The sequence below is a fragment of the Barbus barbus genome, assembly GCF_936440315.1.
Source record: "Barbus barbus genome assembly, chromosome: 25".
NCBI lineage: Eukaryota > Metazoa > Chordata > Actinopteri > Cypriniformes > Cyprinidae > Barbus > Barbus barbus.
The window spans coordinates 4,858,361-4,876,921 of record NC_136753.1 but is presented as its reverse complement, the minus strand read 5'-3'; the positions used below and the strand labels follow the sequence as shown (position 1 = coordinate 4,876,921).

The 18,561-nt window shown below is 36.6% G+C and overlaps 1 protein-coding gene across 1 annotated transcript in view; it reads left to right on the top strand.

Moving 5' to 3' along the window:
- hs6st3a (heparan sulfate 6-O-sulfotransferase 3a) overlaps positions 1-18,057 on the top strand; it is a gene marked incomplete at both ends in the record, with an annotated part of 28,362 nt that extends 10,305 nt beyond the window's left edge. Inside the window, one exon of the mRNA XM_079377199.1 lies at positions 17,319-18,057. Within this exon, the coding sequence (XP_079233325.1) occupies positions 17,319-18,057 (739 nt within the window). The remainder of the gene's footprint in view (positions 1-17,318) is intronic.
- Between the last annotated feature and the right edge of the window lie 504 nt (positions 18,058-18,561).

Here is an 18,561-nt window from a genome sequence, read left to right as displayed (position 1 = left end):
GTGAAGTGTCAAACGTCTGAGTGGAAATTTAAATTTGAGCACAGACTGTTTTCTTTGGGGCCCTGGTGGCACTGAGCACGAGCATTTGATCTGTCACAGCGTGACAAGCACTTCAGTACAGCTCAGAGTCTCATGACTATACCTGAGCCGGAATAATTCATCCAGACTGTTATTTACTTCACTAAAGACATGTGTAAACTTCAGCAGAGATTTGCACAATATATAGGACTGATCTAACGCTAGCATCGAGGGGATGAATCAGACATTTACTCGTTTTGCTTGGGCTTTGCACAATGGAAGCTTGTTTCCACCACTGAATGAAAATAAAACAGGTAATTACGACTTTTTCTCTCACAATTCTGACTTTTTTTCTTGCAATAGCAAGATATAAACTCACAATTCAGATTTTTTTTTCTCAGAATTGCAAGATATAAACTTGTAATTGCAAGTTATTTTTTTTCTCAGAATTAGACTTGTCTATAAACTCGCAATTACGAGAAAAAGTAAATGGGCAATTGCAAGAAAACAGTCTTAAAGTAAACTCGCAGTTGCGAGACAAGTTAGAATTGTGAGTTTATATCTCGCAATTCTGAATTTGTAACTTGCAATTGCAAATTTGTATAAAGCAATTCTGAGAAAGAAGTCAGAATTGGGAGATGTAAACTCGTACATTATTCAGGTACATATATATGAAAGCAAGGTACAGTGATTAAAGGGATCAATCATTCAATTCGTCTGGTTAGCAGCAGTAGCAGCCCAATTCATAGAAATAATACATGGCTCAAAACTTAAGCACCTTCTCAACATAGTTCTGAAGCATGCTTTTGTTTATGTTTGCTGACAGACACCAGTGTCCAATGTCAGCACAGACTTGCAAATGCAAATTCATTCTCTGCCAGCAGGAGGTGCTGTTGGAGCGGGAGAAGTGTTGTGGTTTCCCCGGTAACGGCTGTAATCCAATAAGCACTGAGCTCACAAAGGCTACTTTATCAGGCATTACAGGAAAGATGAAATGAAAATGACATCATTTCTGAAGATGGTCGGTTCTTTTATATACAAGTAAAGATACATTCATATAAAAACACCCGCACTGCATTTTAATTTTGAAATGTGCTTTGCTCAGTTTATTCAATGAAGTATAGGCCTAAGCCTTTTGGAAAATCTATTTGTGGCCGCCACATGTGCAATTGCAAGAAAAAAGTCAGAATTGCGATATACAGTATAAACTCACAATTGTAAGAAAAGTCTTTTTCTCCTCAGAATTGGACTTTATAACTATTATATTGTCAAAAGTGTGAGATATAAACTCGCAATTGCGAGAAAATAGTCAGAATTGCCAGAACTGAAAATATTTCAGAAACACACAGGAGCACACGTTAGCAATGAATAGGCGCTTTTTCTCCCGTGCACGCGGGAGATCACAGCGGTATGTCTTGTCTGCGGCTCACATGTAATGATAACAGATCAAAGCAAACCTCCTTCCATCAGAGCCTTTTGTTGCACAAATGAGCTAAATGAGTGAACGAGCGCTACCCTTATCTTCTCTTTTGTCCTCTTATTTTAGTATGTGTGTAGGCACACTTTTCTTCTGCAGTTTCTTATGTTCCTTCATCAACTGCTCATTATGAAAATATGTTTGACACATATAGTAGGAGGAATGGCAGCAATTATCCCCGCTTTAACCTGCTTCTGTAGCGAACACAATTGTACCATATTAACTCAGGGGCCACTTTATGAGACTGAACTGCTTGTTAAAGGAGTAGTTCACCAAAAAATCAAAGATGTAGATGAGTTTCCCTCAGGTCATCAAAGATGTGGATGATTTTGTTTCTTCATCAGAACAGATTTGGAGAAACTGAGCATTACATCACTTGCTCATTGGTGGATCCTCTGCAGTGAATGGGTGCCGTCAGAATGAGAGTCCCAACAGTTGATTAAAAACATCACAATAATCCACAAGTAATCCACACCACTCCAGTCCATCAATTAACATCTTGTGAAATGAAAACAAACAAACCCATCAAGGCATCTTCATTTTAAACCGACTCCATAATCCATAATAATCCATCCCCTGTTGTACTTTAAAATCCACCCACATATTTGTTTAGAAATGTTTTGGACTGTTTTTGCTTGTAAATCAGTGTATAATTCTCTCCTGATTCAGACCAGACAACTTTTTCATTGGAGAAAGCAATATTAAAGGACTGTTTGAATGTAAAACATCTTGATGGATTTGTTTCTTACAAACACACAGCTTTTCATTTCACAGGATGTTTATTGATGGACTGGACTGGAGTGGTGTGGATTACTGTGGAGTATTGTGATGTTTTTAATCAGCAGTTTAGACTCTCATTCTGACGGCACCCATTCACTGCAGAAGATCCAATGCTAAATGTAATGATGTAAATGTAATGCCAAATTTCTCCAAATCTGTTGAGATGAAGAAAACAAACTTGTGATAATATATGTGATATTTAATAATATTTTAACCTCAGTATAAGCCAAATGTTTTTTTTTTTTTATTCACACTACTATTCAAAAAGGGTGGGTACATTTTTTTTGAAAGACATTTCTAATGCTTATTTAATCAGAAATACAATTAAAAATAAACAGGAAACTATGAAGTATTATTTAAATAACTGTTTTGTATTTGAATATATTTTAAAGTGTAATTTATTCCTGTGATGCAAAGCTGAATCTTCTGCATCGTTACTCCAGTCTTCAGTGTCACATGATCTTTCAGAATCATTCTAATGCTCATATACTGCTCTCGAAACGTATTAGTATCAATATTGAGCATTTATTCGAAATATAAATCTTTTATTATATTGTAAATGTCTTTACTGTCACTCCTGGTCTTATTATAATATTTACTTTGAATGTCAGTTGACAGCTACTGCTAATTATGCGATGTAATAAGTCGTAGGGAAACAAATTACAGTTACCTGAGAATTTCCATATGAATTCTCATGCCATCCCTCCTTCAGCTTTTCAGGACCATCATATCTGTGCGAATGTGGAAATACTCTGTTTTCAGGAGCAGTTCACGTAGTCGGTGAACTCACAGCAAATTACAAATCTGTTGTTGTTGCTTTGGCAGTAGATTTCTTCACCTCTGCCTTCCTTCATTGTGTTGTTGGGGCTACAGGCTCAATTTTGTTTAGCCCTGATCCCTGGCAGTTTTATTGACTTTTGGCCTGTTTTAGATTAGTTTTAAACTGCGACTGAAGAAGCAACTAGTAAGAAAGTCAGAGAAAAATGGCAGAGGTGTTATGCTGCATGTTCTGTCACTTCTGTTTGCAGGCTTTTTGTACTCTGAAAAAATACTCTGAAATCTTAACATAATAATAATTGGTTAAGACTGCTGTAAATCATTCAGTAAATCAGTTTTCTGTGGCTTGTTAAGAATATCACAGTCAGTTAGTTGCTAATATTTAGATACATAAAGAGATTTTTCAGCCAAAAAAGAAAATTCTATCATGATTTATTCACCCACATGTAGTTCTGAACTCTTTTGCTCTTATATTTCTTGAAACTCCAAGCTCCACAAGACACCATCAACTTTGACATGAGAGTGAGTAAATAATGACAGCATTTTCATTAAAAACTGAAAATTGTATCAAATCAAATTGTATCAATCTGTATCCAAAATTGTATCAGATGCTGTAAATTGATAAGGTAAAATGTAATGTTTACAGTGTGCCTCAAAAGTATATAATGCTGTCTGCTATCCAGTCAGCATGACTCTAATAGGCTGCTTAGCAGCTCCTGTTGGTGAACAGAAGACAGGCTGGCATCAAGTTTGATCTACAATGCTGCAATTAACAATCACTGTCTTGTCCTCCATGCAGTTTTGTGGAAAATGAAAATGTTTAGCTGTACAGTGGAAACTGATCTTGGGTTTTCATAATGGAAATGCATTTGATATATGATGGTTTTGTCAAAGGATGCAGCGGACAACCGTAATTACACGAGAACCAATTATTAACAGGATGATGACACAGAGAATGGATCTATAGAAATGAACACAGTTGTGACATGATGAATACACTCGGATAAACATTCATATTAATTAATGGCAACAAAAACATACATTCTTATACTTTGGAAAGAGAACTTATAGCTGATGAGGTTGTGCATTATTCAGAACCGAGAATGGCTTTGGAATTCCTGAATCTAAATTAAGCTGATAAACAGGATGCATAGTTTTATTCATTTTTTAATTCAATTAAAAGTGGAATTAAAGTGTAATGATATTTACAAAGCTGCTTGCTGGAAGTATAGTTTTTAATAATGCATTTTATTTTTAATTGTTAATTGGAAACATGTTATCATACACATATGTGACCCTGGTCCACAAAACCAGTCATAAGGGTCAATTTTTGAGATGTATACATCATCTGAAATTGAGATGTATACATCAACTGAAAGCTGAATAAATAAGCTTTCCATTGATGTATGGTTTGTTAGGATCGGACAATATTTGGCCGAGATACAACTATTTGAACATCTGGAATCTGAGGGTACAAAAAAAAAAAAATCAAAATATTGAGAAAATCACCTTTAAAGTTGTCAAATGAAGTTCTTAGCAATGCATATTACTGATCAAAAAAAAAAGCTTTCCATTGATGTATGGGTTGGACAATATTTGGCAATAATTTTGACCCATACAATGTGTTTTTGGCTATTGCTACAAATATACCCCAGGGACTTAAGACTGGTTTTGTGGTCCAGGGTCACATGTGGTGGTCATGTGGTAACATCACCATCAACTAGATTTTGAAATACTTGTTTTATTTCAAACCAATCTGCTTTAGCCGTGAAATGTTGTAATGCATAATCACCACTAGAGGTCATTAAACTTTCCTCGCTGATTTCACAGAGCATTAAGTGAATCCGGGATGACAGAGTTCTCTATAGCTTTGATTTTTATCCTTTTATATTTTTTCTCCATCTATACCCAATCTCATTTGTGTAAGAGCCTGGAGCAGTGGCGATAACTGCGGCGAGCGGCCGATGACTCAGCACATCCAGACAGAAACGGCCTATGGGGCGTTCATGCTTTGCTGTCTGTATGGAAATGGCAGGCTGTTCCTGCCACAGCCTCTGCAATTGATGATATGACTAGAGCCGCCGCATGCCTGATGACTGCAAAATCTGCCATCTGCTTTTCTTAAGTGAAAATGCTATTGAAAGGAATGTGCACTTTCCGAATATGCTGCGGTTGAGAAAATTCTGAAAACAGCACAGTTAGGAGTATTCCTGAGCCTGGCGTTGAGAGCCAACCAGTGGATAACCTTAAAGGAATAGTTTACTCAGAGATTACTAACCTTCATGTTGGTCCAAACCTGTTGGAATTTCTTTCTGATTCATTAGTCCCATTCAGATTCAACCAATTCATTGAAAAGTTTTGGGCGTCACTGAATGTAGATGTCAAGCCTTTCTGAGATCATTGAATTAAATTAGTCTGTTCTGCTCTCAAAAGCTTTTGCATGGCTTCAGAAGATAAATGAAAACAAATAATAGCTTATCATATTTTCAGCATCTGCCATCTCACTATATGAGGATACTTCACGTGAACTTCATCTCCAGAAATGCTCCGATAGTTCACCCCATAGTATTTCACTTTGGCTATGTTCACACTGCAGGCAAATGTGGTCAAAATCCGATTCTTTTGCTCACATGTGACTCAGATCTCGTTTTCTCATGACAGTGTGAACAGAACAAACCACATGGAATCTGATCTTTTCGATTCCGATTTGTGCCACTTTATATGTGGTGCTAAATCCAATGTTTTGCCATGCGACCACAGTCTGAACAGTCATATCAGAATTAATGTGACGTTTACATCACGATTATGCGCTCATGGATGTCACTTCAAAGTTATCAAGACAGTTGCTCATATGATAAAGTTTAAAAACTCTGCTCTCTTCTGTCACATCCTTGTCTTTATTTTTCATATTGCTGACTATTGCAGCAAATCACACTATAAACGCATAATCCCTTTATGTCTTGTGTTTTTACTTCCATATATGACAACGTGCTGTGTTGCCATGTCCACTGTTTTCCTGCAGAATTAGGCTACTTTTTCAGTGTTGCTGCAGGTCCTTCAACCTTATGCAAATGAAGAGCGACTTTCGGGAGCGACAGCCAATGAAAGAAGACGGTAGAGCTCACGTGATTGTTCTCCTCTCAGCCGTAGACAAACATACACAATGGAAGAAAGTAGGCTCTGTTTCTCATTCATTTTTTGTTTGTATGTAAGGATTTAATTTAGATTTAGGTTGTATTTAGTCTTTGGCCTCCAAAATATTTGTACTTAGGGGCAAGAAACCTGATTCGCTGTCAAGGCAACCAGTAGTGGGAACGCCCACTAGTGACCTCATCGCTGGCGACATGCGACAAAAGTCGCTGCTAGTGTGAACGCAGCCTTTTTCATTTGATAAAACTGTAAAATCAGATACACACAGAAACTAAAAGGTCTTCACGACAAACAACCAAAATAAAAGTTCAGTGTATTTTGAAGAAATTGTGACAGAAATATAGTACTATATCTTGAACATACTTTATAAATATAATACAGTTTTATGAATTTAATTGATTAGAAATTTTTTTGATTATTACAATTTATTAAACCATTAAAACTTAATTATTAAAAACATAGAATTTGGGGAAAATAAATAAAACAAATATCATAGAGCCCAAGAATAAGTCAAATGGACTGATTTTCATACTTTAATGGTGTTTTTCCAAAATTAAAAAAAAATAGTTTGTAGAGAGAAATTTTCCCTTACAAATAGCAAGTAAATTTCACAAATAATGACAAAGAAATGGCAAATAACACATTGAAATAAACATGAAATTTTGAAGTAAAAAGACTTAATTAGTATTTTCCGTAACACTTTATTTTAGGGTATCTTAACTAGTTGCTTATTAGCATGCATATTACTAGAATATGAGCCATTTATTAGTACAAATTAAGCACATATTAATGCCTTATTCTACATCCCTAATCCTACCCAATACCTAAACTTAACCACCTTACTAACTATTAATAAGCAGCAAATTAGGAATTTATTGAGGGAAAAGTCGCAGTTAATAGTGAATAAGTGTTCCCTAGTGTTACAGTATTTTCTTGTAAACTGTACCATGGTAATCTGAATCTTCAGTTTTATATACAACTTCAAATTTTTTATTTTTTTACTGTGCATTTTTTAAAATCCTTCCTCGTTGTTATTGAATAATAAAAAAAGACAAGTTCCATGAAGGAGAGAAAGTCATAATGTTTTGGAATAACTTGAATAAATGATGACCCCTTTTTTGGGTCAGCTTATCCCTTTAAGGTCTTTCTTGCAATGTTCTCCCCTGTAGTGGACTCTCAGCTTGGCTGTCCTTTATCAGAGCAGTTTAAATGTGCTATGAAACTGCTTTCCATTCAAGCAAACACCCTGCTCAGTGAAACAGAAGATTTTAAAATCATCAGTTAATGTTAACCCAGTAGAGCATGAAGCACCAGAGCAGATGTTGCTTCTGAAAGCTATCCTCAAATAAACTGTGGTCGCAGTCTGAAATGTGGCTGCTTTTCTCAGGGATACTCGTTGTTTCAGATGGTAATGTTGAAAACATGCTAACGTAAGCATATGAAACCTGTTCTTTAATTATGCTGGTGGCCTTAATGTTAATGAAATAAAATTGTTTTGGCTCTTATCGATTTTCTGTGGGGCTCCCCTCCTGATGCAAGGAGACAAAGCATCAAGTTTAGTCGACACTCGCACTGATCGATAACGCAGAGCGTGCGTCTGACTCAAGTGAAAGCCTGATTAGGTCAACCGACCATTTGTGATAAATAGTTCCTCAAAAGAAAATGGTTTAAAAAAGAATGGTTTTAGAGTTTGTTAGTGCGGTTCTTTGACCAGCTATCTACCTAGCCATCCACCTATCTATCTATCTATCTATCTATCTATCTATCTATCTATCTATCTATCTATCTATCTATCTATCTATCTATCTATCTATCTATCTATCTATCTATCTATCTATCTATCTAGCCATCCACCCATCTATCTATCCACCCATCTATCTATCTATCTATCTATCTATCTATCTATCTATCTATCTATCTATCTATCTATCTATCTATCTATCTATCTATCTATCTATCTATCTATCTATCTATCTATCTATCTATCTATCTATCTATCTATCCATCTATCTATCTATCTATCTAGCCATCCACCCATCTATCTAGCCATCCACCCATCTATCTATCTATCTAGCCATCCACCCATCTATCTAGCCATCCACCCATCCATCTAGCCATCCACCCATCCATCTAGCCATCCACCCATCCATCTAGCCATCCACCCATCCATCTAGCCATCCACCCATCCATCTATCTAGCCATCCACCCATCTATCTATCTATCTATCTATCTATCTATCTATCTATCTATCTATCTATCTATCTATCTATCTATCTATCTATCTATCTATCTATCTATCTATCTATCTATCTATCTATCTATCTATCTATCTATCTATCTATCTAGCCATCCACCCATCTATCTATCTATCTATCTAGCCATCTATCTATCTATCTATCTATCTAGCCATCCACCCATCTATCTAGCCATCCACCCATCCATCTATCTAGCCATCCACCCATCCATCTATCTATCTATCTATCTATCTAGCCATCCACCCATCTATCTAGCCATCCACCCATCCATCTATCTAGCCATCCACCCATCCATCTATCTATCTATCTATCTATCTATCTATCACCCATCCATCTATCTATCTATCTATCTATCTATCTATCTATCTATCTATCTATCTATCTATCTATCTATCTATCTATCTATCTATCTATCTATCTATCTATCTATCTATCTATCTATCTATCTGTCTATCTGTCCACCTATATATCTATCCATCTGTCCATGTATTGATTCATCCATCTGTCCGCCTGTCTCTCCATCCATCCATTGCTCATTGTAATTGAATTGAAAAAAAAAAGACAAGTTCCATGAAGGATAGAAAGTCATAATGTTTTGGAATAACTTGAATAAATGATGACAGATGTTTCTTTTTTGGGTCAACTTATCCCTTTCTAGCCATCCATCCGTCCGTCCATCCATCCATCCATCCGTCTGTCTGTTTATTTATCCATTCATCCATGAAGCCATTCATCTTACTGGGGTTCAAGCAGAACACTTATGAAATATGACTGATTGATCAATAAACCACATATCCCCTCAGAAATATTCATATGGCCTGTGGTTCTTCTGATATATTATCTGTCCTATGAATCATTCTGAAACACAGATTTTCAAATGGCAGATATAGCAGGGATGTCTTGTGTTCTGTGTTAGGTAACTGTTCTCAAGATAAATTTATCTACAGAATGACAACTGTCCCTTGCAATGACATCAGTAGGGGACGGTGAAGATTAGAACCATATTAAATATTTATTAAAGGTTTCAGTTTACATATCTGTAGCCTATTTGGACCCAAGAACCAGTCCTTATTCAGAACAATTCTATTTTCTAAAAAAGTGCCACCTGTTTCTCTAGTGTCTTTGTTTGCATTAACGGTTCATTGATGCTGTATAAGGAAAACACTACACAAAGATATTCTGCTATGTTTCCTGTAGGTTTTCAGCGCTTATTATTCTTCAATACCATTGTAAATTAAATAGCGTTTTAGGTTTTTTCTGTTATACAATTTTTTAATATGAATTCCAGTTCTTTTACATGAATTCTTTAAAAAGACTGTCTTGAACTTACGAGTTTTCGGTTTGAATCAGTGTACCCTATATGGTGTTGTTATTTTTAACATTAATTGAAATAAAGCTAAAATAAAATCAAAAACTAAAATTAGAAATGTAACAAATAAAATTATATTGAAGTACTAAATTACAAAAACTAAAAAAAATGAAATGAAAGCTAAAAAACTAATAAAAATGACAAATGTAACAGAATTATGTAACAATTATTAAACAATTTTTTATAATTAACTTATTATTTAAAAAGAAAATGAAAACAAAATTTAAAAATAAAAGCTTATTAAAAAAAGAATTTCTATTATGGAATAATGCATTTAAATTATATTAAAATAGCACTGATATTTGAGACTATTTCCTTGCACTTACCATGCCTATTTGTCTTGCAATAATTTATCCATTGGGCTATTTACTATTAAATGTCAGAAAAGCTTGTGTTTACTGTTCGAGCCAGTTTTACTCTCTTTTGAAACTCTCTTTTGGCATAAAAAAACCTACAGAAAAGGTATGCACAGTTATTTTTTACCTTATTGCATATGCATTTGTTGGAGTTTCCCCTTCAGATGCACAATTTATGGGAGGAGAATATTTACATGAATCATGCAAAATGATTTACTAATTCAGGGTAAGGCAGTTTATTTGTACTATTATTTAACGCCCCCAAAAATGCATGTCCTAACCCATTTGCACCTGTGTTGTTAGTTAGTAGATTGTACTCACCTGATTATCATCGGCTAATTTGCCCTGTTTTTGGTAGACTGTGTTGATCTTTATAGAAATGCACTGGCTGCGCCTGTGATTGTTAGTTTGCGCATTGTCAGTCGCATCAGCCACACAATTTTTCACTCCCATCTACGCTTTTATGGGATATCTGCGCTTTTATTGCGCTCTCACGCTAATTTGCCCTGTTTAGTAAATCTGGCCCATGATGTTGAAAGTAATTTCAGTTAGCATGATCAGTTAGCATTAGCATGAGCTGGCATTCTAGCACACCACCTCCACAGTAATTAAATTCAGTTGACATTAGGTATTTCAGCTGTCCAGGAGGCAGAAAACATTATCCCTCACTCCTCTGGTCATTTAAGTAAGTGGTCTAATGTGCTATCCTCACAGTCAGCCACCATACAGACCTTTTTTTCTCACTAACTAAATTAGCATCTGCGCTAGACCACTCACTTAGGCCCATAGAAACTAATGGACTTCTAAAATTTAGTCTGCTTGTTATTTTGCAGTCCCTCTGAATTATGCACCGTTAATCAATGGTGAGCACGGGATCACTCCATTTTGAATATATGCAGTATTTGGACTAAATATGATTTGCTGTAAGGCTGTCCACAAAAATCAAAAAATATTTTCTACAAGAAAAAGATTCGTGTTTGGATCTATCCCACTTTTGTTTTTTGTGACTTATAGTTTTCCTGTCTTTCCTAGGTGTGATTATACTTTAAATAACAGTAGGCCAAAATATATAGATTCACATTTGTGCTGCTTTTTTCAGTATTATTTGATGAATAGTAAATTTAAAAGAACAGCGTTTATTTAAAATAGAATCTTTTGTAACATTATAAATAGCTTTAATGTCTCTTTTGATCAATTTAATATATCCTTGTTAAATATAAATATTACGTTCTTAAAAAACAAAAATCTGAAAAAATGACTGACTCCAACATTTTGAACAGTAATGTATTTTTGATTAATTCTGTCCTCCAGACAAAATACTTTGATATTTTTGTTCCTTGTGCATTTCTTGCATGAATTTATTGTTTCATAATAATGGACAGTTCCCATTGTGGCAAACTACCCCATATAGTGTGACAACATGCCCTGGTGTGTTCAATTAATTGTATACAGACACTGACTTTAAAAAATAAAGCAACCCTAAGAATATTCACAGATAAATATGTGACAACCAGCATCAGTCTCCTATATATGTGTTTACTTAAAAAAAGTGTAAGTTTATCAGTGGATGTTCAATGAATTGATGAAGTTCATTATAGTGATTCATCCCTATAATCTGCTAGACTGCCAGCCGGATAGAAAGTATTACTGTCATTGATTGTATATCAGTAATGAGAAGATACTGCCTTCCTCTAAGCAACACTAATAGACTTTGAGCTGACTAATTAAATGGTGTGCTTAAAAAACTATTTCAGGAGATTAAATTAGCACACCTCCGTGGAGTCAGGGAGGAAGCGTTTACTCTGTCTTAATAGATTGGAAATCTGTCTTTCTTGCTCAGTCATGCTTTTATAGGGTTCCCGCAGTCATGGAAAACTTCAAGGCCTGGAAAATTAAGTTTAAAAGTCATGGATGGAAATTGCAGTTTTAAATATATACACTTTTCTAGATGTGCTCTGCTTTAAACTCTTTCAGGGTTTGAGGTGTGGTGCAGCATATTTTGTGTTGCTCTTGACATATTAAGAGCTGATCTGCTCATGGGACACTGGATTTGAGTCCTTCCGCTCTCTGTCTCCGCTAGATATTGCTCTTTGTTAGTGATTGTGTGGAGTATAAACTAGTGAGTGTGACTGCAGTCTGTTCATTGAAGGCAATTGTCTTTGTAAGTCATTGGGTGGTAAATGTTACAGATCCAGATCCAAAGCAACACATAATCTGCCAATGCAGTTGAATTGTTTTTACTCTACTTAATTAAAATTATTTCAGTATTTCTATTTTGTCTATTATCTTGGAGGGATAGAAATGTAGAGATATTAAAGAATAGTTCACCCCAAAATTATGAAAATGTACTCAGCTTCAGGTTATCCAAGTTGTAGATGATTTAGTTTTTTTTATCTCAACAGATTTGGAATAATTTAGCATTACATCACTTGCTCATCAATGGATTAGCCTTTTTCACACTGCTGCGTTTCTGGCTTCCTGATTGGCGCTTACAGGGTAAACGTTTTTTCCGGTGACAACAGCGGCCGTACTGAACAAGAATGAATTCGAGAATCAAAGTTTTTTTCTACAAATTAGATCCTATGTTAAAGCTTGAACTGCCGGTACTGTACTCTACAAAGCGCAAACATTTCACAATTAACTGTTTGGTCAGCTCGGGTCATCACAAATACAAGTTTGTTTAATTCTAAATGGTGGCAGTTATAATTCAGTAAACATTAGCTTTGCCATTCTGTCCATTTGGTGCTGGCTGTGCATTATGACTCTCCATGTGATTTTTTTTCCTCGCTATTATTATTAAAGTAATGTTGTATTTTCTATTTGCTCTCCTTTGCATTAATGTGATGGAGTAAATGTATGTTGTATAATGTGCCCTGGGAAATACATATTAAACAAGAGATGACTCGTATTCATGGCTTTGTTAACTTAACGTTATGTCAATCACGTTTGCACACTCCCTCCGAAACTTTGACCAGGTTCGATTTTCTGTGTTTTTGCATCCATAGCATGCATTTTGATAGGAAAGGATGGGGAATACGAAAAAACTTAAAAACGCATGCAAAAAAATTTGGACTTGAATAGTGCTCCAGAGCGTTAGTTCAGTTTTTAAAGTGTTGTCTGCCCCATGTTTCCTTGTGTGGCTTTATGCGTGAACTGTTGGTGCAACGTGTGTCTCCTGCCTGCCCTGTGTTACCCCTTGGTTTGTTTATTAAACACTGTTTTCCTGCAACTCCTTCGTCTCCACACTCCTCGCTTCCTCGCTGTAGCACTGTGACACAAACACACACACATAATCCATAATAATTAACACTTTTATAGTTAACAATTATCTGAATTGTAATATTTTTGTGAAATCTATTTTCCACATTTTTAATACAGCATTATAATGTGACTTTTTCAGAGAGTGAACATGGTAATGCATGACTTGAGTTTGAATCTCGCTCAGTCCTTCAGATTTTAATTGCATCTAGTAGGCATAACTAAATGAATTTAATCTTCTGAAAGACTAACCCAAATCCATTTAAAAAGGTTATTTTGGTTGAGTTGAAATGTCCAAATTGACATTTCTTCAGTTTAATTAAGTTCTTTTTTTGAGTACTTATAAAACACTTTGAATGCTTCATGGATATGTTACGCAGTAACAGACTGACCTCTGTGCAGCCTGTGATCAGCGATCTGACCTTCATTATCATATCATATCCTGCTCAGCTTGACTGTATTGAGCAGGTTAACATTTGACAGTGCTTCTCCAATAGGTCAGTGCTGAAGTGCAGATGGATTACCGTAGTGGAGCGTTATTGATTTCACTGCATTATAATGCCATAGCCAGTATGACATTCTGGGCCGTAATTTGACCGTGATGTGGCAGATCACTCGATAGATCTTAGACGAATTTGCAGGCATGACATCACATCCCAACGTATCTATTTTAACAGCTCCCTGCAAACTAAAATATTATGAAATTCCTACCCAAGACACTGTATTTTCTGCATTTGTTTTTGCACGTCGTGTCTTTTTCGCACATAAGAACATATTTGCTTATAGGATGTAAATTAATGTTGTTTTTCTGAGTTTGTAATCTCGTGGATAACTTGTGTCCATGTGTCAGTAGAGATACGCTCAGCTCTTATTGAACTGATTGGAAATAATGCGCTCCTCGCGCAGGAGGTAACAATCCCAGCAAGAGGAAATGAGACAAATGATGAGGAACTCGGTGACAATGAGCAGACCGCATCTCACCACGCGTTCGCTCCAACATGAGCAAGCTATTCTGATCGCTGAGCGATTTCATTGCCGAGTGAGAAAATTGGATGTTTTATTGGGGTTGGTTTTCTCATTTTCTGATAAATATCATTTGGAAACTTGTTTAATACCATACTTGTTGCTTTAAGGTTGTGAAGTATTAATGGCAGACGTTTCTATCACCTGTATCGTTTCTCTGCTGCATTCAGACTGTGTGAATGTAATGTGGTTAGATCAGGCGTTCGTAATTAACTATTAGCCAATGTTCCTCTGTCCTCAACTGCATCTCTGTCTGAATCATTAGCTGTCGTCTACCACTAAATTATACCGGCGTAATTAACAAGAAATGCTCAGGAAATCCGGCATGGTAATTTTAATGAGGAACACTGCCAAAAATACTATTTATAGTCAGTGCTTTTGTCTTGTTTTTCAGTAAAATACACATTGTCGGAGCTCTGGCACAGATTTTCTACACTGTTGTGCACACGGGGACCTATGGGTCATGTCTTGGTCCTCTGACATTCTCCCTGTTGTTTTTCCAATTCATCCTACAAAAAAACCCAGTGATGTTTAAGCGTCATAAAACAAGGGTTTTCAAAATCGAGTGCTTGGGGTCTGTGGAAATGTTCAGTAATAAAATAAAATGTTAAAATGTACAGAATTTGTCAATTATTGTTTGCTCTGTTTTTTTAACTTCCCTACAAAAATGATGAGATTTATCAGATTTAATTTTTCTATTTACAGTCGAAATTTTATATTTCTCTTCAGGTTTATTTTACATCTAACAGTTCTGGTGAGTAGAAAAAGATACAGTGTCAATCTAAATATTAGAAACTTTAGAAGCTAAATATTTTCCATATTATATTTTACACACATTTTAATAATCATTATAATTTATAGTTTTTTTTTGTAAAAATTATTTTCATGTTTTTGTGAGTATGAGTTCAATGAGTATGTTTTACAAGAAAATCCTGTTATATTGTGAAATAGTAAATAATATGAAATAGTATTACAATATAAAATCACTGTTTTCTATTTTAATATACTTTTAATTGTAATTTATTCCTGTGATTACAAAAATGAATTTTCAGCATCAGTACTCCAGGATTTAGTCTCGCATGATCCTTCAGAAATCAATATAATCTGCTGATTTATTATTATCAATGTTGAAAACAGCTGTGCTGCTTAATACAGGGAAAGGGGAAAAAATATTTGATTCCCTGCTGATTTTGTACGTTTGCTCACTGACAAAAAAATGATCAGTCTATAAGTTTAATGGTAGGTTTATTTGAACATTGAGAGACAGAATAACAACAAAAAAAATCCTGAAAACACATTTCAAAAAAGTTATAAATTGATTTGCATTTTAATGAGTCAAATAAGTATTTGATCCCCTATCAATCAGCAAGATTTCTGGCTCCCAGGTGTCTTTTAAACAGGTAAGGAGCTGAGATTAGGAGCACTCTCTTAAAGGGAGAGCTCCTAATCTCAGTTTGTTACGTGTATAAAAGACACCTGTCCACAGAAGCAATCAATCAGATTCCAAACTCTCCACCATGGCCAAGACCAAAGAGCTGTCCAAATATGTCAGGGGCAAGATTGTAGACCTACACAAGGCTGGAATGGGATGCAAGACCATCGACAAGCAGCTTGGTGAGAAGGTGACAACAGTTGGTGCGATTATTCGCAAATGGAAGAAACACAAAATAACTGTCAATCTCCCTCGGACTGGGGCTCCATGCAAGATCTCACCTCGTGGAGTTTCAGTGATCATGAGAACGGTGAGGAATCAGCCCAGAACTACACGGGAGGATCTTGTCAATGATCTCAAGACAGCTGGGACCATAGTCACCAAGAAAACAATTGGTAACACACCACGCCGTGAAGGACTGAAATGCACATGTACAGGTCCATCTGAAGTTTGCCGATGATTCAGAGGAGAACTGGGATAAAGTGTTGTGGTCAGATGAGATCAAAACCCAGCTCTTTGGCATCAACTCAACTCTCCGTGTTTGGAGGAGGAGGAATGCTGCCTATGACCCCAAGAACACCATCCCCACCGTCAGACATGGAGGTGGAAACATTATGCTTTGGGAGTGTTTTTCTGCTAATGGGACACGACAATTGCACCGCATCAAAGGGATGATGGACGGGGCCATGTACCATCAGGGCCAGGGCATTGAAAATGGGTCGTGGATGGGTATTCCAACATGACAATGACCCAAAACACACGGCCAAGGCAACAAAGGAGTGGCTCAAGAAGAAGCACATAGAAGATCTGTGGAGGGAGCTCGAGTTGCCAAATGTCAGCCTCGAAACCTTGATGACTTGGAGAAATGCAAATCAATTTATAACTTTTTTTAAATGGGTTTTTCTGGATTTTTTGGTTGTTATTCTGTCTCTCACTGTTCAAATAAACCTACCATTAAAATGACAGACTGATCATTTCTTTGTCAGTGGGAAAACGTACAAAATCAGCAGGGGATCAAATTAATTTTCCCTCACTGTATTTTTGTGGAAACTGTGATAAACTTATTTTATTATTTTTATGAATAGAAAGTTAAAATGAATGGCATTTATTAATCTTTTGTAAAATTATAAATGTCTTCTTTTGATCAGTTTAATGCATCCTTGCTGAATAAAATCATTAATTTCTTTGTTTGAAAAAAATTATAATAATCTTCTGGCCTCGAAACTTGAACAGTAGTATATGAAAATATGTAACAGGTTTGCATAATTTCAATTTGATAGAATATCATCTCTTTTCCATGTAATGACAGAAAGGTGACTGGAACTTTTTGTTGTTCTTTAAGTAAAAAGCAATGCTGGAGGACAATTTCTTAGCTTTTTTTTTTATTACTCTAGATTCCTCACCTTCTGTGTTCTCTTCATAGGAACTTCTACTACATCACGTTGTTGCGGGACCCCGTGTCGCGTTACCTGAGCGAGTGGAAGCACGTGCAGCGCGGCGCCACGTGGAAGACAGCACTACACATGTGCGACGGCCGTCCTCCCACTCCAGACGAGCTGCCGGCCTGCTACAGCAGCGAAGACTGGACCGGCGTGTCTCTGGAGGAGTTCATGGCCTGTCCCTCGAACCTGGCCAACAACCGGCAGACTCGCATGCTGGCCGATCTCAGCCTGGTGGGCTGCTACAACCTGTCCTCCATGAGCGAAGAACGGCGTGCCGAGCTGCTCCTCAGCAGCGCCAAGCGCAACCTGCTTCGCATGGCGTTCTTCGGCCTAACTGAGTTCCAGCGCAAAACACAGTTCCTTTTTGAGAGGACGTTCGGCTTGCACTTCATCACCGCCTTCACTCAGATTAACGGGACGCGGGCGGCCGGGGTCACGGTTGGGACGTCCACCCGGAGGCGCATAGAGGAGTTGAACGCACTAGACATGCAGTTGTACGAATATGCGCGGGAGCTTTTCTCGCAGCGCGTGCAGTACTGCCACCATCAGGAGCGGCAGGAGGAGAGAGAGAGGAAACGACAGCAGCGCAGGAGAATGAAGGAACAGAAAGCATCGCAGATTCAACCACAGGATAATAATGAACGAAAAGACGCAGAGCAGGAAAATACGGAGTTAACTGGGGTGACGGAGGACTACAGCAGTCAGGTGGTGAGGTGGTGATGCTCTGCTCTCTGGCTATGTTCAGAATAACATACTAACATGCTACTCTTACCGTCTTGGTAGTATATAGTGTGCATACTGTGCATAGTATGCAGTGCACCTACATACACGTAAAAACAGGTTTTCCAGTGAACCATTTTGGGTTCCCCAAGTGAACAGATCTTAAAAGAACCATTTCTTTCTTAGTTTGAAGAACATTTTAATAATCTAAAGTACTTAGTTTCCACTATAAAGAACCTTTTATAGAATGGAAAGGTTCTATGGATGATAAAGTTCTTTATGGAACTTTGGATGTCAGGAAAGAAATAAAGGTAGCCTACTTTATTGGCATCTGTGGTTCCATGAAGAACCTTTAACATTCATGGAAACTTTCTGTTCCACAAAAGGTTATTTATAGTGGAAAAGGTTATTTGGATTTTCAAAATGTTATTCACACTAAGAAAAAAATTGTTATTTTAAGAAAAGGTAAAAAAAAAAAAAAAAGGTTCTTTGAGGAACCAAAAA